The sequence below is a fragment of the Zeugodacus cucurbitae genome, chromosome 6 (assembly GCF_028554725.1).
Source record: "Zeugodacus cucurbitae isolate PBARC_wt_2022May chromosome 6, idZeuCucr1.2, whole genome shotgun sequence".
Classification (NCBI taxonomy): Eukaryota; Metazoa; Arthropoda; class Insecta; order Diptera; family Tephritidae; genus Zeugodacus; species Zeugodacus cucurbitae.
In genome coordinates, this window is record NC_071671.1 from 736,234 (window position 1) to 760,014 (window position 23,781).

The window sequence follows — 23,781 nt, forward strand, 5'->3', positions numbered from 1 at the left end:
TCTCTTTCTCTTTCTTGACTCGTTTCTCAAATGTTTTTGCAATTGTTGCGCGTTTTTTCTCAAATCAACTTTCTCACAAAAATCATTGGTTCTCATCATGCCCATTTCATCTATACTCATACGTTACATAACAAATATCAATTAATTTATGAATGTAAATATGTGCATTTGTTTTATATTTATTTATTTTTTGTTGTTGTATGTATAATAAACTCGTTACCCACGAACACACACATATTTAAACCAACACACTCTCATACACACCTGAACAACATACATAACCACCAATGTGTTAACCGTTTGTAAATGTCCGTATGTATGTGTATGCGTAGTTCCTTCCTTGTCCGAAGATCCAACTCCATTGGCTGAACATAATCGTTTGAATTTTGAATTCGAATCAGAGAAACAATTTGGATTCGACACTAGTGATGAGCTGCTCAAGACACCGAGCGCCGTGCAACCGCAACAGCAGACCGATCAACAACAACCGAAGGAAAAGGAAAGTGTTGCAGCTGAACAGGAGCATTCAGCTCCCGCGCTGACTCCTGCCAAGTCTTTGGAGGCCAGCGTGCTGCCGGCCAACCTAAAAAGCAAAATTATTACATCCACGCCAATCGCCATCTCTGTCCCCACCTTTGTCAAGGGGACTGAAGGCAAGCCGAGCGAGCCGAATGACACTGGTGCGCGTCGTGAACTCAACTTTCATGCCGCCAAAAGCAACAGCAGCGCTGATGCGTCGTCATTTGCGCAGAAAAGTGACGACAGTAAAAAAGTGGTGCCGACCGTTGCCGCCGATGCTGCTTGTGAGGAAGCGAAGGTGGCAGATGCCAAACCTGAACAGAAACCAGCCAAAATTAGCAACAACAAGTCTACAACAATCAGTTCACTACTGTCCATGTCGACTACAGTTCCCACAACAACTACAACGCCGAGTAAGACTGTTGAAAGCGAGAACTTAACAGACAAGTCCATCACTGCAGGCAGTGACAGCGGTGGCGTGGCACCTCCAAAGCCCGCGCGCAGCGAATCGAAACGCGCCGATTTGCCACCGCTTAACTTGAAGAAGAGCTATGAGCATGACAACAACATCAACAACAGCAATAACATCAACAACAGCATAAGCAATAACACGACATCGAGCTTCAGCACCACGAACAACAACCATTTGAGCACCATTAACAGTAACAACAGTGTGCAGTTGAACGGCTCTGCCAAGCCGGTGGAGAAGATTGTCTTAAAGGAGAATACACCGGGCCAGGACTTGCTCGAATGGTGCAAGGATGTTACGAAGGACTATCCCAATGTGAAGGTGACCAATTTGACTACCAGCTGGCGCAATGGCATGGCATTTTGTGCGATCATTCACCACTTCGAACCCGATCTCATGTGAGTGCACAAGCGCTAACCATTTGCCACAATCCGCTAACCGCTAACCTGACTTCCTTTTCAGTGACATGTCAAAACTCTCCGCGCACGACGTTGTCGGCAATTGTCGTACCGCCTTCGACGCCGCCGAGTCGCTGGGCATACCACGCGTAATTGAGCCGCGTGACATGAGTCTGCTGGCAGTGCCAGATAAATTGGCCGTGATGACGTATCTGCATCAGCTGCGTGCGCACTTCACCGGCAAACAGTTGCAAATTGAGCAAATTGGTAAGCGCCATAGACATTCCAATTGATCGATCAGAAGCAAACAAACAAAACAATCATTTTAATATTTTCTATTCTTTATATCTTCTCAATTAATTGACATTGCTTTCCGAACAATCACCGAAACTTGCCGTGTTCAGGTACTACATCTGACGAATCGAGTTATGTGATTGGCAATTACAAGTCGGACAACCTATCGCAGAATCTACTCAATTTAAGCCACTTGAAAGCGCAACTGCTGCACCAGAACTCACTAGATGATGACATCTTTGGTGTAGATACGAAAAACAACTTGGCGCCCGCGCAGCCATCGCCAACAGCGAAGAAGGATGTAAAGAACCTAATACTCTCTGGCTCAAAAAATATCTTGGGCAAGGTGCTTTCGCCCACCAAAGACAAGAACTCGATCAACGCGTCACAGCACGGGCACCCGGGTAGCCAGACGCCGCCGGCCGAAGGTAAAGAGAGTTCTAATGGCGACTTAAATGTGAGTGCTACGACCGAAGAGTCGCATAACAAACCGAATCCGGTGCAAGCCGATAAACAACAGATGGCGCCCCATTCACCCACAACTTTGGATCCGAATGTGACGAATGTAAGTAATGAGCTATTCACCTGCTATACTTTTTGCTGAGTTCACACATAAGCCAGTTGGCTGTGGGAGTTTTTGATTATTTAATACATTTACGTAGAGTTAAGCTAATTTCGTTCGATTTTATTGGTTCGTTATATTTGTGCTGGTTTTAGATTTATGTTGACTTCCTGAAAGCCTCAGCCATGGTCAATATTATTTGTACATACGTTAACTTATTTGTATATATTTATTTACTTAGATTTAATTAATTTCGTTTTATTTTTGCACGTTCTTAATTTTGTTCGCTTATATTTTCGCTTTCGTTTTTGGCTTATCGTTTTTGGTTTAACATTCATCTACCCGCCCCGCCTGTTCACCAAAACGAAAAAAAAAAACAAAAAACGCATTAAATCTGTCACAGCGCATATTTTCACGCCACAAGGAAATGAGCGAAAAGGCCAAGCCGATGATCGAAAAACTGAAAGTTTCCAATGGCGTGGAGCGTAAGGAGAATGACGTAAGTAACCCCGGAACGTAGCTGGCAGCAAAGCAGTTCAAATCGGCGCAGCTAGATGCAAACGGCTCGAATCAGCTTATTTGCTTCACATTTGTTCGCTTTGTTGATATTTCAATAAAAAAATATACATATTTCCTCTATATATTTTGCCATAATACTAATGTATTACGCTCTTTTAGGAGGAACGTCAGCAACGTTTGCGTGAGCAAGCGCGTCGCCTCATTCTCGAGACTCGCACCAAATCAGTAAATGGCGGCAGTGGTTGCGGCAGCTTAGACAGTCCGACCACGCCTACCAAACTGAAACGCTTGAACTTCTCCCCCGAGCGCACCATTTCACCCATCCCTAACGGCATCGAGGACTATGGTGTGCCGAGCACGGGCAGCAATTCGCCCACAAAGGTGCCGATGTCGCCGTCGAAGAAGATAACTCCGCCACGCGATGTGGACACGCTCTCGACGACCACAAATAGTAATAGTAAACTGATGAGTCCTAGTCATAGATTAAGCGAACGCTTCAGCAATGGCAAAAGCAACAGCGGTAGCAACAGTCCGCTGCAGTCTTTCAATGCCGTCATGGAGCGCATTTCACCAAAGAACGACAAGAAGGTAAGTGCAATAGGAAATATGCAATTGTTACACACGATTTCTAATGAATATTACTCTTTCACTCTGCAGGGCGATAAGCGCTCCTACATCGAATCGGAACTGGAGGCGCTCGAGCGCGAACAGGAGGCCATCGATCAGAAGGCTAGCTGCCTTGAGAAGAAACTGCGTGCGGTCATGGGCGGCAATCCAAGTAATAATCGTTCACAGCGTAATCCCTTTATTAGATTAATACGTAATAGTATTGGTGGTGGTGATAGTATACGTATTAAATTGCTTGACATGGATAGCGATGGCCAGTTTTCATTATCGCCTTCGGGCGAGGACACTTCGCCATGCACATCATCGGGCTCCGTAACGCCATCATCCTTGTCCAGCGATGAGGAGGCGTCGGTGCGCGCAGCCGATGTGCGTTCGGCATTGACGGCGGACGGTGCTGATGTTGAGAGTGTGGTGCGTCGGAGACGCAAGCGGCGACGTCAACATCGTCATCGCTCGCCTACGACGCACCATGGCAGTCAACATCAGCTACGACCGCCACACAGCCGTCCACGCTCGCAATCGTGCATTGTCGATGCGAATGAGAATCACAGAAATCATGCGCATGCGCATCAGCAACAGTCGCACAATAGGTTTATAAGTAGCCGAAATTTCGCAAACGCCTTTGCGCCGTTCAATTTTATATTTTCCTCCTCCAATACGAATACGAATACAAATTCAACCAGAGCTTCCTCAAATCATTCCTCCTGTGATAATCTGCCAAAGGTGCACTTACACTTGCCATGTGATGCTGAGGGCGGCGACATTAACGACGGCACGCGTCAAATCCGATGCCGAACCGAGGAGCCGCCGGGCGGCCGAAGACGATCGCGAAGCCGCTGCCAATGCCATTGTCGCTTTGGCGGCGACTGCGGTGGTGGTAAAGACACATTATTTTTGCATTACGCCTTACGCCTTAACGCCTGTAGTTGCAATTACAATTAAAATTACTGCTTAACCACTACTACAAGCGACAATCTTACAACAAAAGCGTGAAAAAACTGCATATAACCAAGGCCACACATAAATGCAGTTGCAATGAGCGCAATGCTTATTCGCTCACAAAATTACCCTATCAAAGCGCTGGAGTGCTCTTTTCTGTTTATTTTTGATTGATGGGCTGCTGCCTGCTGCATCGCTGCGGATGTTGTGCTGACATTTGACTCTTTCGAAGTTCACCGTCCATATTCAACCATTCGACGCGCTTAGCTTGATTGCTTCTTCACGCACGTGCGAGTTTTAAACGCAAATGCTGCGAGGCAAAGCCAATTTGAATAACCGCTACTGCTAATTAATTTTGTCGCTGTTGCGCTTTTGCAAGCTCTAATTAACACACTGACCGCTAGCTGATTTTGTATAAAAACGCATTCATCGATCATTCGAGCGGCTGCAGCGCTGCCGATGCTCTAACATTTTAATCGCAACTCTCGTGCTCGTGCTCTAACTGTCTTTAACATAATTCATAACCTGTAAAGATTCGTAAAATTATTAGACCTAGTAAAGCTTATTAATTTGTCAGTTGTCGCGTAACTTGTGTGCAGAGAGGAAGAGAGAAAAAAATTCAAATTATACATACACTAAAATTGGCTGAAGGAATCCAATGTAAAGAACTGCTGCACACTAGTGCGCGCGCTCCGAGCAATTAGCAACGAGATTGTAACACATACATATGTTTAATTTGTAAAGCGCTACTCACCACATACTAAACTCACCATTTGGATTCAGATTTTTTGATGCAAAAATTACGAAAACCCATTTGAACCAATCTGAACAACCGTTATCATTTAAATCTGAGTCCTAACTGTAAATTTGTTAATAGCTCCGTTGCATTGTTAGTTTCGTAATATGCATAAGTACATATATATACATAAGTATATTTTGATACAATTGATTTCTCGTTGTTTAAATGTTGACTCAAAATCTTAATGCTTTAGTTAACTCTTTGTAGTGCTAATTTCGTGCCATTCATTGATTGAATTTCTTAACACGTTTTCCACACAGAAACCGATGAGACGGAGGAACAGTTGCTGTCGCAGTGGTTCACGCTGGTCAACAAGAAGAACGCTTTACTGCGCCGACAAATGCAGCTCAATATACTGTAAGTGTGTGGCCACACAGGGTCTTAGCTTGTTTAGTATTTAGTGATGCGTCTAATTTTTTCGCCTTTTCTTTCGCAGTGAGCAAGAGAGTGATTTGGAGCGCAAATACACGCTGCTAAATCAAGAGTTGCGCGCCGCGCAGTCCGTCGAGGATTGGCGCAAGACGGAGGCACAGCGTGAGAAGGAGCAACTGCTGCTCGAGGAGCTGGTGGCCATTGTGGACAAACGTGACGAGTTGGTGCAGCATTTGCATAGTCAGGAAATTGCGTAAGTTGACGGTAATAATGTGCTGGTTAAACATAATTAATGTATTGTGTTTTCTGGCTTTACAGTATCGAGGACGACCACGAGATCGCGCGCGAACTGGAGCAGGTGGACATCAGCGGTGACAAGGACAAGTGCGTCATACAATAAAAGCGCATCGGCTAGCTGCGTCCACACGCTGCACCTGAAAGTGAAAGTGTCAAAGTCGAGAGGAGAGAGTTTTATGACAACGTGCGTGCGTGCAATGAAGAAACGACACAGACAATGTGAAATTAAATGTAGTTAGTGTTTGGTAATTTTGGAATACGATGCAATATGCAACTGTATTGTTGATGTATTCATTTTCTACAACAGCGACCAATAAGTAAACAATCGCTTTACCTATAACCAATTGCTTATGAATTTATGTATTTACTTACATATAGCGTATGTATATGTATGTTTGTTAGCTGCGAGATATGTGCGAAAACGCAAACTATTTTAATTGCTAAATTAAAGTAACAGTGTGAACGCTTTTGCGCAAGCAGTTAAATGAAACAGACAAACTTGATTGCCAGCTGCAACTGCAGATATTCAGCGCTAAATTATAATCATTTGTGTGTGTGAATGTGTGAACTCCAAAGCACAACTCCTTACGCATAACCACGCTTGCAGGCGACAAATTATTCAACGATGACAATTACGAAATACGGATTTGATCAGTGTAATATTCTGTCTAAAATTACAAAAACAAAAAACAAAAATTATAATTAAACTAAATTAACTAAATATTTAACACGAGTTGCATAAAGGCACAATTTGAGAACAACCACGACACACAGCATATATCCTCGAGTATATGACATTGGCAAACTAAATAATTCGCGCTTTCCAAAGCTGTTTTCTAATACTGGAGCTATACTTTATTTCAAGCTCTATCCGACTAAAACGAATTCTGACTTTGAAGAAACCATTTCAAACTGAGAAAGTGTTAATTGAATAATGTCAAATGCAACTCAAAAACAAATTTGAAAAACGTCCGTTAGTTTTGTAAGCAACAAATGAAACAAATTAAAATATTGCCGAATAATGAGTGTAAACCCTGAAACTGTTACATTGCAGATTTAATACAGCTTACGTTTGACAAGCGCTTCATTGTGCCATTTTTCAGTTCAGTTCAACTCACCTACATATTTAAACTGTTTAACGATACTCATTTCCATGCTGTTTTTTTTTGTTTGCAATGCCTTTACTTAAACACAACTGATTTTTTTTTGGATTTCATAAACTGCTTAGTTGAGCAAGCGCCTCGTTTGGCTGGTGGCAAACTTAATTTCTTCAACTTAAATTAGCTTTATCAATTGCTTCAGTTGAGACATGTGTGTGTCTGTGTGTGCACACACCATTGTAAACTATTTTTAAACATATTTTTTAAGTTGTAATTATGTTTTAAATAATGAAAATATAATGAAAATGAAAATTAGTTTATAATTTGACTAGTGTGATCCTAACTGTAAACTGTACCTACCTATTTATTATTAAACAACATGAGAAATAAAATATAGTTTATATATATATGCGTATGTTTAGTTTTGTGGAAACATTTCTAGTTTATTTCTAATATAATATAATTTTTATTGCATTGAGTTTTTATCTTAAACAAATGGTGACTACTCAGTCCTTCGACTACTACTTTCCCCTATCACCGCCATTACTTTCTTTGGTTTACTGAGTTTCTTTGCATTTCGTAAGCAACTGCCGCGAAAGCCTGTCTTGGCGCGAATCTTAACTTGGGTACTTACGAAATTGAACATTTATAATATTGTATTAAAAATTAAAGACCTACGTGCAGAAATTATATTACATTTAAGTCAGATATTAAATAATAATAATAGATACATACAAACCTAAATATATATAAATATATGAATGATATAAATGTAAAATAATCAACTAAAGAATATATGTATATGAATAAATATAAATGAAATTAATATATAGAAAACCGTATTCGTTATTTAGGAGCATGAGCCAAAACTATGCGAGGTTAATTAAAGTTATCTACTTTGTCCGATCTACATTTTGTAAGTATGAGCGTAGATAATCTAAATAATTTATATGCATTATTGCTATTTAAGCAGTAGAAACAAAATATTAGTGCAAAGCTGTCTTCGGAATGCAATAACCACGAGTCCCTTTTAGAGAAGTCGCCACTGTTACTGTCATAAAATAGTGTAATGGATATTGAAATTATCTCTATTGAAATAAAAAAAGTTAATGCTATAAAGGTTTATCATTTATTTATTAATTATTATATATTCATTCACTTTTAATACTAAAGAAACGATATAAAAACTTAAAAATTAATTTCTCATTATTTACATTATATTTTAGAGCTAAATTTTGTTAATTATTTTGTTACAATCGAAATACATATATCAACATGTCTTCTTAGTTTGTATGTTTATAGTAAAATAATTATTATATATTTATTTAGGAAAAACTTATATTCACTATACTACATACATATGTATACTCGTATGTAGATATTTATGTGTAAGCACACGATTTGCTAACACTTCAAGCTTACAAATACTCTTTATATTGATATGTTTACGGTATACGTTTTAGCAATTTAAGCTGTTTAAGTGCACTTTTCGAAGAGATGCCAGCATCTTATTGGCTAATGGTGTGAAATGACGTTTTGTTGTGCATTTCATTTGTGTTATGATGCCTTCGTGTCATGTGGAAGATATCTATTCCCTTTTAATCTGTGATGTTCCTTCATTAGCGAATATAATATGTGACTAAATCTCTTTTACTCACTATACCTCCCGAGAAGTACCTCTCGTAGCTCTCAAGAGCCAAACTAAAGCAGTTCAATTCTTAAGGCACTAATTTTCCAAGTTTTATATATTGTCACTCCCCTCATATCCCATTGTGGTATAGTAGCCATAGTGCATTAATTCCATTTGTTTCTATACAATTAATTTACCAATGGAAGTTTTCTAGGAAGAATTTATATGCAATAGTGCTTCTTAGCTTTCTTTGGAAGTTTTATGGAAGTATTAAGTAATTAAAACTTAAAAGTTTCTCAAATCAATTGTGTCTTTAAATGACACTCTTAACCCCCTTCTTTCATATTTTAATCCACGGTGACTTTAGGCTGCGCTTTCCGTTGTGACTGTCGCCGCCGTAGTATGGGCGGCTGTAGCAGGTGCTGTCCGAGCTGCTGTTACAGCTGCTGCGGCTGCCGCTTCAGCTTGACGACGCTCCTCCTCCATTTCCAGACGCTCAACCTTCCTGATTTTATTTAGCTTTCCTGTGTGGAATGCGCAGACATACATACAAATGAACAGAATAAATATTTTTCGTGATTCAAGCAGTTGCCAGCACTGTACTCACGTGCACATTTCAGCATGATCGTGCCCCACCAGATGGACCAGCCCCAACCGACAAAGCAGAAGAGTACGCAAAACAGTTGCGCCACGGCAACGATTATGTTGATTATGAAAGAACCGAAGCGCGCCTTGGCGCTGTCGTATTGAGAGAAGCGTGGAATGCCAACGCAAAGGCAAAAGATGCCAGAGAATAAGGTGCCTGGATGTGGGATGCCAGAGAAGAGGAATGTTAAAAATAATTGCTAAACTAGCGTTCCGATTCAACTTACCCAGTCCCGGAAAGATGGTATTACAAATGGCGCAAAACCAGGCTAAATAGAGCGGCAATACTGGAATGGCGCCCTTCATTTTCGAGCTATACTCCACTAGGTCCACATGTAATTTTCGTCGTGTGTCCTGTGAAAGTTGATGGATTCTAAAACAAGTTCTATTATTACTATTTGGAGTGAACTTACCTCGCTTGGTGGTGGTGGCGCCTTCATGCTGGCCCGCCGACTCTCACTGGGTTTCGGTAACTTTTTGCGCCGACAACATAATAGTTTGCTCCAAAAGCGTTTGCAACAACCCCTGAAAGAAGAGCAATATTTTTAAGCTACAAAAGAATTGTAGGATAAGAGACTCACTGTGGTCGCTCTATCTCTGGTGAGGTGGCACCTTCCAAAACCGATGCATCACTCGCTGCAATACCGCTTTCCGGATCCTGCCAGGCGACCGAACCAGTCGGTGAAACAGTTGAGGCAATAGCAGCGCCGCGTCCAGCTTTTTTGCGGCGACACGGTATACAAAAACAACACTTCTTCAATTCCGTCTCATCACCCGTTGTGGGATCGACTTTGTTGACACGTCGACAACAAAACAATTTACTCATGCAGAGACCACATCTGCCCTGCTTGGGAGCTTGCGGGGGGGCGGCTGCTGCCGCCGCTGACTCCGTTTTGGTCGCCACCGTCATTTTTGCGCTCTCATCCGTGTGGCTGGCACCCACCTTCGGTTGCTTGCGACACCGTTTGCAACAATTCAATTTCGGCCAACAGCTCGTTTTGGTTTTGACGCCGTCAGTTGGATGGCGCGCTTCATCGATGACTTCGAGATTGGTGGTGGAGGCGCTGCTGGTCGCCGAAAGCACCGGCTCCTCGCTCTCATCGCCGGCCTGGCTCTTTTTGCGACGACAGCAGCGCGAGCAGCGCAGACGCCGACATGGAAGACAGAATTTCGTACAGCAGCGGCAACAACGTGACGAGGTCGCTAAGTCCTCCTCCTGTTCCTTAAGAAACTCACGGCTGCCGTTGCTGCAAATACAGAAGATAGATATGAAAATGACTACAGATGAGAAAAATACAATAGTTTGACTGTTTTCTAAGGAGTGTCGATATGGAGCAGCACTCCTGCCGACAACATTTCAACAGTTTCGACTTTTCCTATTTAACACACTGAATACTAGCTTCAATACTGCAACAACATAACCAACGTCTTCAATATACACACATAAGTACCATATATGCGGCTATCTGCCGCGTACGCTGCATTGGCGCAGAAAACAACGGTAGCACACAAGAAACTTCGACGTGCCTAGAAATGATTATCGCGACAGGTGCGGTTAATGGACGACTTCCGCTGGTGCCAATCGACCCAAAAGATATGCATTTCACTCGGCGGAGACCCGAGAGGTGGGGCTGGCCGGGTTGGCAGCACGGCATTGCTACTTCGAGGATGACGGCGAGTGCGGCATTTATTGATTGCAGACAGCAGTTGGTAGTCTCGTCAAAATGCATATGTAAATTAGGGTCATCAGGCCGCCACACACCTCTATAAATGCTCATATGAATATATGTACACATACATACATACACGCGCGCACTCGCAATGTGACGGCCATATTGGCGACTCATAAAATGTTTGTAATGAACATCCGTTTCCGCAGCAGCGCCGTAAGTGCTGACATTTCCTTCAATATAATTACAATGTCCATTTGAGTGACCTTATAGCAGAAATGCCAACACACACACACACACATATTGTGTATAAATATATGTTATTGGCTCAACCTTATATACGCGTGTGTGCAAAATAAAGAAATTGGCAATAAACCAACGAAGGTTTTGCTGCTGTCCTTCGAACTCGCATGGATATTTAATGAAAATAAATTTAACTAAATAAAAGATAAACATTCTCGGCGTCCCTTTAAATGTTGTTATTCCCTTCAGATTAGTCGTTTCGGTAAAGTTCAAGTAACCAATTCGCCTTCTTGTATTCAGAAAACGGGGGACTACTGCGTATGAGCAACATTTCGCCTCTGTACTTGAAAGCAACAATTTAGTTTCTGTTCTCATTGAATTATTTATTTTTAATGTATTTTAGTTACTATATTGTAATCTAGTTTAGTTACTTTATTGAAATCTGCGGGAATGTTTGCGATACTTTATTGTGCTCCAATTTGAGACGACAGGGCGTATGAGTGATATTTTCATTTTTACTAGCATAGCAAATTGAATGAACAATTTATAGATATTTGTAAACAACTAATATACCATTTTTATGGTTTTTTAATGCAGAAACTGAATGGTAATTAGTCGTTAGTCAGTCATATACTAACAATAGATAGAGAAGTTGATACTAATCCATCATTTATGGTTCTTATAATACGTTATATCCACTTACTTTTGCTTGCAAATGCACAAACCAACTCAATCACTACAATCAGTATTTGGACTACCAGCTGATTGTATCACATAAACACCAAAACAACAACAACAACTTAAGATCATTCACTCACCCACACAATTGCTTAACTCTTTATCAAAATCAGGAACTTGTTGGGGCAAAAACTGAACACCACTTTTCTCAAATTCGAACGGATATGGATGAACGGCACGCACTATTCGTTTGGCGGTTGAAGGCCAATTGCGGTTAACGGTCTCAAGGCAGTGCTCCAGTTACGTCAGTGAAAATGTATTTCAATATTTCAATTACAAACTAGCAAAGTTAACGAATTGAATTTCGGACTTCTTTGCGCCTTTACACGCATTTTGCCAGCAACAAAAAGCAAGCGCGTTGAAAATGTGTGCGACCACCGCCCGAGCCAAAGACCAAATACACTTTGGCTGAGCCCAAAAATCAGTAGTTCAACGAAAAGTAAGACGAAAATTATATGCTCAGACAGCGCTGCCAAGCGAAACAGCGAAACATGCGAACGTGCGAAAACTCACTGTAATGAAAGTGGAATTTAAAAACTATTGACAAGGTCAATAGCAGCACGCCGAAATGTTGCCAACACATACGCGAATACCATTTTGATACACGCTGGGTTTTTCGGTGCGACGTTTAAATCGGTTGGGAAATTGTTGTTCCACCAACTTTGTTGATATTGCGCGAAAAGCCAGTCATGGCTGGTTAACTGCCTTTTAATTATAAAACAACAGCATTATGTATGAAGGAGGCAAGGATATATAAATCGGCAGTGTGTAGATAAGGTTACCTGCATTGGACTATGGCGTTCTTCTTCACACGTGTAACGATGTAGTCGTATGTATGTAAACATTCAAGTAGATTTACAAATTAACAGCATGAGCTTTGTAATTAATAATAATAATAAGCTTAATACATTTGTATCGATTTTAGCTCAGAACTGCAATTTAGTTGTATATTAAAAATATAAAAATATGAAAGTAAGAGATGTGTTCAAAATATAACGTGAATTTTTGTTTAAAAAAAATCATTTGTCTATGCGAGCGCTTCTTCCAATTGTCGAAACTCTACTCAAACTCGATTTATGGGATAGTCTTTGGCTATTTCAGCGATTTCTCTTAAGCTTGTAAAACAACATATGCTTGTCTCTTTTGTAGATTTAGTTTTTATGAATGTTACTTTTATAATTTTTAAATTCTTTCGAATTTTATTGCAATTTATTTATAATTATGTTCAATTATTCTCTGTCACTACTTTAACCACAACGCACAAAATCCAAGCCAAAACACATTTCCATGCAATTTACAAAAGTAATTCGTAAATACCTTCACAAGCCATTAAATATCATTAAATCGTTCGCTTATTAAACAAAAATACCTGAAAAAGTATTTCTCAACGTCGGCAAAGTCCTGCGGCAGGTCAATGTGGTAGATGGCCGAGTTCTTGCGTTTGCCCTTTTTCTGAATCATCGTGCCGCAATTGAGCTCTCTGTAATTTGGTGTAAGTTAGTTTTTTGGGATTTCCAACCGAGAATCACGAAAATGTTTCACTAAACACGAAAATATGTCCACCAGCACTGGCGACCGCGATTACGTTAATTATTTTGGGTTAGTATTGTTGGTACTCGCGACTTGCTGGTGTTTCTATTGTTGTTGCGTGAGCAATGGACGAGTTCGGTGCACTGATTGAATTTTCGGATTAGGAATTTCGGAAAACTTTCACTCGAGCATGCGGCGCGCGCCTGCACAGCTGGGAATGCAGTGAAGAATTGAATTAAATTCCAAAATGCAGTTGGCGCAATGTGATTTGATTTCGTGCCACAAGCAAATGCGGTCGCGCGTTTGCTGATTGTGAGCGTTTGTGTGTAAGTGTGAGTGTGTGCGCTTAAACGCCAGTTGTGAGGTATGACGTGTCGCGTCCGCCGCGATTGTCCAGCCAAAACTGATTTCATACTACGGCCGGCCGAGCTTGCGGAGTCGCATGAGAAACTTTCAAATCAATTCAACTTAATTCGCTATGGCTTCCCCACAACGCAGCGCCTCCGCCTGCCTCCGCCTCCCCGTTGCATGTCGCTCACACGATTTGTGTTACAATGCGACAACAATAACAATAACATGTACTCGTATTTATTCAGCCACATCGCACATTTACATATAATCAAAGGGTACTACATACTTACTTGTTGTTGCTGTCGTTTTTATTGTATTTGTAGCAAGCACCATTGTTTTGCGTTGAATAAACACGAAGGACGAAATGGCATGCCGTGGAACGGATATCCTTAGCCAAGTGCCGGCTACATCGCACTAGCAGACCGGGAGGAGGAGGCAGACGTGTGCCTTCCTTCGAATGGACTGCTGATTGAGGAACCGTCGATTTCATTCTTTTTTGGTAGCGTTTTTGCGTTTTGGCCCTGGCCGTTGGTGCCGCTGCGCTACAGCAGTGAGTGTGTGCAAGCGACCAACCTGTCATGATTGCTCACACATACACACACATACAGCCAAACACTTCGACGCATTATGAGTGGCCACACAAAGAATCCAAAGTAAAGGAGTTCAAAAACGAGTAGACATATATATATACTATATATAGTAGAAATTTTTGTAAAAGTATGTAGCATGTAGTGGTTATAGTTACCGTTATTTGAAGTATATTGAAAAGGACAGAAGTAGTTACTTTGAATGCAAATAGAATTTGAGTTACTCTTTAAAAATGCTAGAAAATAATAACAAGTAATATTTTAAATTGTCGTATGTGTCTGCTTCAATGTTGTGCTGAATTCAAAATATATCCAATAAGTCTCCTAAAAAATAACGGCTTTTTATCAATACCGCAGCGCATGCTTCAAATACAAAAAACAAAAATATCCCAAAGAACAACGCGCCAATTTTAACCGACCAACTTTCAAGAATTATCAGGATCATAATATCCTCTGAGTCCTTAACGTGTTAATTCCATCATATGTCTTCACAGCACCAGCAGTGCCTTTTGTGTGGTTGGGCCATAGCATAAGAAGCGTTCTTAAACCCGCACAAGAACATGTTATTCGCCTGCATTGAAATCACTACCACAAGGCAAAAGCAACAACACTTGCAAGCAATAAAAGCCGCTTATCGCCCAGCTAAATGTTACAATAATAAACGTGAATATATTTCACATGTAAATAAACGGTCACAAATATGACAGCGCGGGGGGAGGGGGTAATCGGCAGAAAGTGAATGAAAAAGGTTGGCGGATGTGATATAGCTTGAAATGTATGGTATGTATGTGTGTGTGTTGAGTTTCGATCCGTCGTACATCAGCCTGCACCAGTATGCGAATGTCTAATAAATTATTTATGAAAATTTAAAGTGATTTGGAATTTCTGCAAATTACCCATCCGTGACCTTTCAGTCGGCGTCTAACCGAAGGTGTCGTGGCAGACACTGATGGTCACGGATAAGCGTTTTATTGCCGTTGATATTGCAGGTGTCAAGGTGTCAGCGGCGGGAATATTGCGAAAGGAAATGCCACTTTTATGAACATGATGGACAAGCCAGCGTGCCTGAGTGCCTAGCTGTTGTTGTGTGAAGACTTGGCAAATGTCGGCACAGGATCCTTTAGTTGGTGGATATCATCACTTTGAGTATGAGCTTGCAATAAAGTGCGCTGGCATCTTGATATTTACTAAATACTTTTGGTATAATAATAACAAAAACAACAGAAATCAGATCCAATCGATGGAGCCTTGTTAGCTCAGTGTAAGGTAAAATCATAGAATTCGTATTATATGTATATATATATATGTATTGAACTTGAATTTGTGTAAATTAAGTAAATCTAGTTGACTGAATTATTACTCGTAATATGTCTTGTGGCAAGCAGTATTTTCAGCGTAAAAGTTCGTGCGTGCCACAAACTAATTGCTCTTCGCGCATCTTTTTACTTTCACACACATACACACACATGTAGACTTTTCTATACAGAAATGAAGGGGTTTAAATATGGAAATTGCCAACGGAGTTTTTAAATATTGTAGAAACTGCATGCAATTTCGCAGTTTATACCGTTACCGTCTTTTCTTTAATACACGTATCGTATGTATATGTGTGTTGTTGCAACGCGTAGCACGCGTCACGCTAGTCTGGCCACATCTCGAGCCGTATACAATTAATCGTACAATAACCCAAAGCACCATATACATACATATGTACATATGAGAGTGAAAATATACATATGTACATATCCATATATACTTATGTACATATATACATGCTTCTTCATGTTGAATTCGATAGATTTAAGCTGAAGGTAGGTATGTTAATAATGGACTCCTGCATCTCATAAAAGAATTAAACAAATGAATATGGTTGCCACATATCGCTGCTCAGCATGTTCTGAAGTCACATATACTACTTACATACATATATGCTTTTGCCACATGTGGCACTCAAATGCAGGCCACATTTGACATTGTAATTAATAAAACTGGCTAACGCCGATTACCAAAAATGTGACATGCTAGCGTTTGGATTGCACGCGATTTGATGAGAGGCATAAATTTGCATGTAACATGAATATATATACATATATAAGACTCGCGAAAGTGGTAAATCACATGCTAATTGGCTTTGTAATGCCTCGTTGACAGCTGTGAATTTAATAAATGGATCTCACACGACCCACAAAACAATTGGAGTGGGTAGTTATACTGATATTTTACTTACCCGCTGCCCGCAGCCGAGCCACCCTGTCCATCTGGCGAGCGTCGTTTTATGTCGTCATCTGTTAGACCATCTGCTTTGGCACCAACACCATCAACTCCTCCTCCAACTCCTTTGCGTCCATTTCCTCCAGCATCGCCGGCAAACGCATGGCCTTCGCCATCCAACAGCGTGGACATTGCGCCATCGGCCGTTTTGTCCGCTGCACCGTCCCCGTTGTATGTGTAATTCTGGAAATTTGCATCGTCACAGTCAACTTCTGGCATAACTGATACTGATAAAGCACGTTCACTAACCCGTTCGACGGTGGCGTCCACGACGCCCGTATGCGGCATCGCCATTGCGCCCGTTGTGGCAGCTGCTGCGGCCGCTGCCGCCACCGTGGCGTGCTCTGTGGCATGCATGGACGCGTTCAACACGGAAACATCTGCCTCGATTGGCTGTGTGGGCGGTAGCGGCGACTTTTGTGTGGGGGTCGCAGGCATTGCACCGCCGCTGCCATTTTTGTGCGTAATTTTTTTTATGCCCGTTGTTGAGGATGGTCCCTCAGCGGTCGTCGTGTGCGAGATCGAGTCTCCGGTCGCACCACCATCGCTGCCACTGACAGCACCGGCTTTGCCAACCATTTTGTTTTCCACTACGGTGGCTACACTCGATGTGGGAGACCCGGCGCTGTCAGAGAACCGACCCATGTCGCTTTCGAGACTCTTCAAGTCAGTGAGATTTTCGTGAATAGTTTTATGAATTTCATCTGTCGCCACTGTTACAGTCTTTTGAATATTCTCAAGAGTCCTCTGTGATTTCTCTAATATAGCTGTAGGTAGGGCAGCCATGTCTTCTGGCGTCTTTAATTGTGTACGGCTGTTAGTTTTTTGTAATTTTCCTGCGTTTGCTAAGAAATAATTGAGAGAGTTAGTAAGTTTAAATTGAATGGTACGAAAGATACATGTTTGACTAACCGTTCTTTTTTGATCCATTAGCTGTCTCCTCGGCAACTGCTGGCACCGTTGTCTTCTTGCTGAGGTTGCTATCAGAACGCTTCATGCTGAGCAAACTCATCCGGGAAGCCATGCGTACAAGTGATACGTTGGAAGGATTTCTCTTGATACCAGAGGTGGAACTGCTGCTTCCCGTACTACCCGAACTAACGTTCGTTGCACCTTTTGAGGAAGTAGCAGCGACAGCAGCTACCCCCGCTGGTATTGCAGCCATTTTCGTTGCTTCCATTCCCACAGGGCTACTACTTGCCATATGACTAGCACTCTCTTTACTCGAAGACGCTTGTTCTTTTCCTTGATTTGTCATTCCGTCGTTATTGGCACGAGTAGTCCCTTTCGCCGTTTCTTCTTTTTTATCAATTTCTTTTCCTTTGGTTGCTACTGGTTGGTTCTTGGTAGCTGGTTTCTTCAAATTTTTAGATGTGGCTTGTCGTTTGAGTCCACTTGCCGCCAAAGCCACTGCAGCTGCAGAAGAATTAACGCCAGGTTTCCTTGTTGGCATTGCTTTTGCTGTGCCTTCACGTCGTACATTTTTTCCTGCATCAGCTTTTTGTGTATCTTTCTTTTGTATATTAGAAGATTCCCGATTGAGATTCCCCTTTCCAGGCTTTTGAATATTGCTTGGTTGTTTTTTAACAGATGTCGCCTGTTTGCCCACGGACGATGGTTTGTGTTTTACACTTGATTCGGGTTTATTCGTCCATGTCGGTACTATTTTGGCACTTTTTGGTTTTTTACGTTGGTTTGATGGAGTTCGCGCTGGTGATGATCGAGTTGCGATTTTCGAACCCTTTGTTTTTGGGGGGGAACGAGAGCTGGTTTCTTTTGTAACCTTTGATTTCTTTGGCGATTGCTTTGTTTTTGTTACACTACCAGTTCTTAATGGTATACGAGATCGGGAACTATGTCGCGACTCAGATCGCTCTCTAACTCTCTTCCCTCTGCCACGGCTTCCTGATCTATTTTTGTGTGGTGGGCTGAGCGACTGCCGTCGTGTACGTGCTCTTCTGTTTGAAGCTGGACTCACAGAAATGGATGTCCGTCGTCTAGTGGGTATTGGTGAAGGCTCAGCACTTATTTTCCCGGAAACCGGAGAAATGTTACCGGCTATTGAAGCTGTTGAAAGTATGCTCATTCGTGAGTTAGATCGGGAATTTGCAATTTCCTTTGCCATTTCCATTCGCGAATTTGGTCGTGTACTAGCACGTGACGCTGCACGCGATATTGGGTGGGTGGATGCACGAGAAGTAGAACGCGATGCCGGTCTAGAATTGACACGAGAGACTGATTGTGAAACATCAGTCCTTACTGTTGTACGAGAAGTAGTGCGACTAGATGTGCCTCGTGAATTTATATCAGATATTGGCAGTTGGGACATGAACTCTTTTAACGGTGAGGAAGTACGTGAAACTGGTCGCGAATTCGAAGAACGCAGGGGTATCTTTGAAAGTGATTCCCGACGGGAAGTCATATCTGAAAGTACCTCTGATGGTACTACTGAACCAGCAATATTTTGCTCAGGACTTTGTGGTGAGCTACTGTCTTTGTTCGGAGTACCGATGATGGGTGACAGGGTGGAAGGCTTAGCAATTTTCGCACGAGATGTTCGGCCACCAGTCAAATTCGCTGGTGGTATTAAAGATTGTCGACGTTTTGTTTTGGGACTCACCGTTGGGAATACGGATTTTCGGCGCTGCTGCTGTGCTGGCAATGGAGATCGACGAAAACTGAAATCGGAAGTTGTTATTGAACTTATATTAGAACTCCGACGATCTGAAGCTGTTTGTGTCGAACTGCGGCGTTCTGGCGATGTTGAGCTTGAGCGTCGACGACTCTGTAAAATTCTTGAGGGTGTTGCAAGAGGAGTTTTCAGCTGCCTACCCAGAGATAAATCATCCATACTTGACCAGTTTGAGCGCAAAGGTATATTCGAAGTATTGCCATTTAGTATACGAAGTAGACCCTTTTGCTTCCGAGTGGGATTAGGATTGGGCTTGATGGGGCGGGGCAACGCACCTGGCGGAAATACTGCTGGCTCGATATGTAGGTCTGTAATGGAACGGTTGAATCGTGGAATAGCAGTACGGTATGGGTCGGTGATAAAAGGTAGAGTTTCACAACTTTTTATTTTCGATTCATTTGCTTGTTTGGCAAATGTTGGCAGTGTTGAAGGGTGACGCAATTTTGATTTGGGTCCCGTTGCAGGTGACAATGGTGTAATATCTTGCGATGAAGACAGTGACTCACGATGTTGCAAAATGCCTCTTTGAGTCATCATGTTTGGCGTATGTCGACCAGTCATGTTAAACTGTACTGAAGGGCGTGGAGAGTCGTCGGCGGGAGCTTGAAGTTTCTGTTGTGGCAATTGTGGCAACTTGAGTTGAATAGCTGATAAAGATTTATGTTGCAAATACTGACGAGGCTTAGCAACAGGTTTCAGTTGGGATATTGCGGACATTTTTTGGGGCGACCGCGTTGCTGGACTGTGGGTGCGTGACGATTGTGGCGATTTTTCTGAAATAATTGTAAATGATGTCTTCTTATGAAGGCGAGCCTGATCAACCCTGCGAAATCAAAATTATTATAATATTTATTTACCATCTAGATCTTCTTTTAAATACTTTTGTTTACCTATATTCCCCACCAGTAGCTATTGAGTTTGTCAATATCACGGGCGACATCTCGCGTTTGATGGAACTCTGGCCTTCGTTTGGCATTGCAGTTAGAAGATCTGGGGGCGGTGGAGCAGCAGGAGGTGGTGGTGTCATATGATTGGAACTATCAATAGGACTTCCGTCCGCGCGTTGTAAATACTCTTGAGGAGAGAGCAATAATTCACTTTCAATTTCCCGAAGAAGTGTTGGCGACGGATCGGGTGGTCTAGCTGGTGGCGGTAAACTAGTGAAAGGCTCAGTGGTGTTGTCCAAAGTATCTGCTCTATCCATCGTCCGTTCCTCGCCACTACTGGAACCATTTGAATCATTTATCATAGCTGCCACAGGAGAATGATGCATTGGCATGTCTTCTCTTTTAATCGACATTACGTTCTTGGAACTTGGGCGCAGTCTTGGTATCTTACTGAATTCAGGGTAGTCTTGAGTTGCTGGTCGAAACCATTCGTTGCTTGTATAAGATTCATTAGGAAACTGATGAGGAAACGTGTGGCTTACAGAAGGAGGCGAGCTTTCCATCTGTGATTCTTGGGGGTTGCTATAAAAAGAAAATAGTTATCAATATTTTTCAGCATAGTGTATATTATTTACCTCAGTGCTCCAACATTTGATTTGAAGTCTTCACTAAAATTAGAAACGCGTCGAGTTGCTTCTGAGTACTCACGTACACCTTTCGTATCTCTAACTTCATAAGACTCTACAATTTCTGTTACATCTGTCGGTTCTCTCTCATCGAATATTGTGAGGTGAGGGCGATTTATCGTGTCGGGTGCGAGTAATGTGTAGTTGGGTGACTCCCGTGCTTCGGAGCTTGAATCGCCACTGGAATTGGGCAATATTTGAATATCTGGTGGTTGAAGACGGGGCATCGGCGTGGGAAGCACATCGAAGTTCCTTTGAGGTGAATTTTCAGATAAGCGCCTACTGAAGGTCGAACTGAAAGGCACATTGGAAAAAAGGCGTGTGTGTGCGGGTCGTTCAACTTCTGATATCGAAATGCGGCCGCTATTATCTTCTTCAGAACCTGAACTGATCTCCAATGATACTGGATGAAAAACGCTCACTGGATTGAATTGTGAAGTGAGGAAATCGGGCGGTGGCGGCGGTGGAACAGGATCGCCGAAGAGACTGCTGTACTGATTATCCAGCTCAACATCGACTGATGCGCTGCCAGGTGGGCGGGCACTGTTTAGTCGTGAGTATGTGCGCAAATGATAAGCGCCGCTCGTGTTGGTGGTGGCCGCCGAGTTAACGCGTCCATTGGGAAATTGTGATATTGAGGATGGTGACATTGTATGATAATTGTAGTCGAGAGGAATGATTGCCGGTGTGAATGTTGGTGTGCTGTGAGTGTTCGACGAGGAGTTGGAGGCGGAGCGTGGCGGATACGCTGATTGGTGTGGGGGCGTGTTGGATGAGGATGAAGATGACGGTTTATAGTTCATATTAACATCGAACGTTGGCGGCTTTTAGTGTAGAGGACGATTGCTGTTTTAATGAAGCGTTTGCCTGTGTGAGTCTCGAGACGAGATGGCGCGGCTAATCTGCAAGCAAAGTTCGAGAAGTGATTTAAAATAAAATAAATACGTAATCACTTATCACCTGCATACATAGCCTTCGTGCGCAATACGTGGAGGTCGACCTTGTTGTTTTTTAGTCGCGTTAAGATAAAATAAGACCGCATTAATTGGCATTTGTGTAAGTCGAGATACCACTTGGCATACGAGTATGTGAAGTTCGATGTTCGATGTTGGATATTGGATGTCTGAGTTGTAAGTCGAGTCGTCCTTCAAACATGCATGATGTGCGCCTCGCAGACTTCAAACCGAAACCAAAACCAAAACGTTTTATTCGCGCTTTTTTTGTTTTTGTCTTTTTTGTTTTGTGCTTTGTTGTTTGCTTTTCATAATCCTTTTTGCAAAGTGTGCCACGGTACATGCACTTAGCCACTTGTAGCCACTTTGATTTGCATGTAGAGTATATTTCCTATTTTGCATTGGTGTGTGTAAATGCCTTTCATTATTTCCGCGATACTGGAAGATACTCGTTCATTTAAAGCGAATGGAAGAATGTCCCGGAAGTTATTTGGTCATTTGTTGGCCGCCAAGCGTAAGCATCTGCAAAAGGTTTATATAAATATTAAAAACGCTGCAGGAGCAATAATCAATTGTAAGGCAACGCACAGATTTTGGAAAACACATTTCACTAATTTCTTCACAAAACGCGCATTTAAAAGTCAGATGCTTGCGACACTAAACGACATTTAAGAGCGGCAAGGCTGGTGTTTAGCTCAGAAGTGGTTGATTGCAACTCGCAAAGACCGAACCGCAAAGACTTTACTACACCAACGTGCCATTGGCAAATGCCGCAGAGCTCGCCAATTGTCTGTTTTGTGGCCACACTTCGTTGGTGGTACTTTGTGGCGCGCTTAGTGCATCGCATGTTGCACGTGCCGCAAACTGTGCTGTTGCACGCGTGTGTCTGTGCTGATGCGTGAATCTTCGAAATTTCGCGCTTCGTTTCACGCTTGCCACGGGCTCTCATGTAAGCATTCATTATTTCGATTAGCTACTTTTTTTTAATTATCTGATGTGCATATTACCGTTGTTGGTGGCTGCCGGTTGGAATTTTTTCAGGCATCGCTGTGTGAAAGAGAGCATCACATTCAAGCAGCTTTAAGCAGCCTTCACAACATGCCTCGAGATGCCCTCACGATTATAAATTATCAAACAACAAGTGAGTAATTAAACTACACACTCAGGCACTTAGTTACTTGCATACATCTCGGTATTTAAAGCAAGGGCATTTCATTAAAAAATTAGTAATGACAGGTAGATGTTTTGTATTTTGTTTTTCTTGAATTCACTTGTTATCGCCAATGAAATATTTCCATAAAATGCATGAAACTAAAAGCAACCACGCCATGCCATATACAATTACAGTGGAACTTCTGTAACTCGAATCACCATAATCCACAAAAAAATCTTCGACTTATAGAAGTTCGAGTTATGGAAGTTCTACTGTATATTATATACTGTATATCAAAGTCTCTCATCATTCCCGTCCTACTTTACGGTGCAGAAGCGTGGACAATGTCAACATCCGATGAGACGGCACTAGGAGTTTTCGAGAGAAAGATTTTGCGAAAGATTTATGGTCCCTTAAACATTGGCAACGGCGAATACCGCAGACGATGGAACGATGAGCTGTGTGTGTTATTCGACAACATAGATATAGTCCAGCGAATAAAAAAACAGCGGCTACGCTGGCTAGGTCATATTGTTCGAATGGATGAAAGTGCTCCAGCTCTGTAAGTATTCGATGCAGTACCCGCTGGTGGAAGCCGAGGAAGAGGGAGACCTCCACTCCGATGGAAGGACCAGGTGGAGAGGGACCTGGCTTCGCTTGGTATAACCAATTGGCGCCAAACTGCCAGAAGGAGGGATACGTGGCGCGCTGTTTTGGACTCGGCTATAACCGCGTAAGCGGTGTCTACGCCAGTCAAGAAGAAGATATAGTGGGATTCAGATATAAGTATAAGAAATTTTCCTCGTTTTGTCAAAACGAGTGTTACCGACAAGCAATATACATATTTACA

General features: G+C 42.2%; 2 protein-coding genes across 10 annotated transcripts in view; one reads left to right on the forward strand and one right to left on the reverse strand.

Annotated features, from left to right (window-relative positions):
* The window catches only part of LOC105213401 (EH domain-binding protein 1), a 29,878-nt gene extending 22,576 nt beyond the window's left edge, over positions 1-7,302 (forward strand). For 6 of the 9 annotated variants that reach the window (XM_011186166.3, XM_011186167.3, XM_011186169.3 and 3 more), the window contains exons 6-14: positions 333-1,386; positions 1,451-1,653; positions 1,791-2,245; positions 2,646-2,741; positions 2,921-3,349; positions 3,419-4,265; positions 5,387-5,483; positions 5,563-5,751; positions 5,817-7,302. In XM_011186166.3, the coding sequence (XP_011184468.2) occupies positions 333-1,386; positions 1,451-1,653; positions 1,791-2,245; positions 2,646-2,741; positions 2,921-3,349; positions 3,419-4,265; positions 5,387-5,483; positions 5,563-5,751; positions 5,817-5,898 (3,452 nt within the window). In that variant the 3' untranslated portion in view covers positions 5,899-7,302. The remainder of the gene's footprint in view (positions 1-332; positions 1,387-1,450; positions 1,654-1,790; positions 2,246-2,645; positions 2,742-2,920; positions 3,350-3,418; positions 4,266-5,386; positions 5,484-5,562; positions 5,752-5,816) is intronic. The other 3 variants (XM_054233398.1, XM_054233399.1, XM_054233400.1) reach the window with 3 other exon arrangements.
* An 808-nt stretch (positions 7,303-8,110) lies between these two features.
* On the reverse strand, positions 8,111-22,294 carry LOC105213496 (protein stum). The gene is made up of 11 exons (XM_029041146.2): positions 21,786-22,294; positions 20,775-21,727; positions 20,143-20,721; positions 17,473-20,075; positions 16,810-17,405; positions 16,517-16,743; positions 9,752-10,417; positions 9,584-9,695; positions 9,398-9,524; positions 9,133-9,327; positions 8,111-9,049 (listed from the first exon to the last, which is right to left on the reverse strand). Exons 2-11 carry the CDS (start codon positions 21,626-21,628, stop codon positions 8,889-8,891), a joined length of 6,120 nt encoding a protein of 2,039 aa, XP_028896979.2. The 5' UTR covers positions 21,629-21,727; positions 21,786-22,294; the 3' UTR covers positions 8,111-8,888.
* Between the last annotated feature and the right edge of the window lie 1,487 nt (positions 22,295-23,781).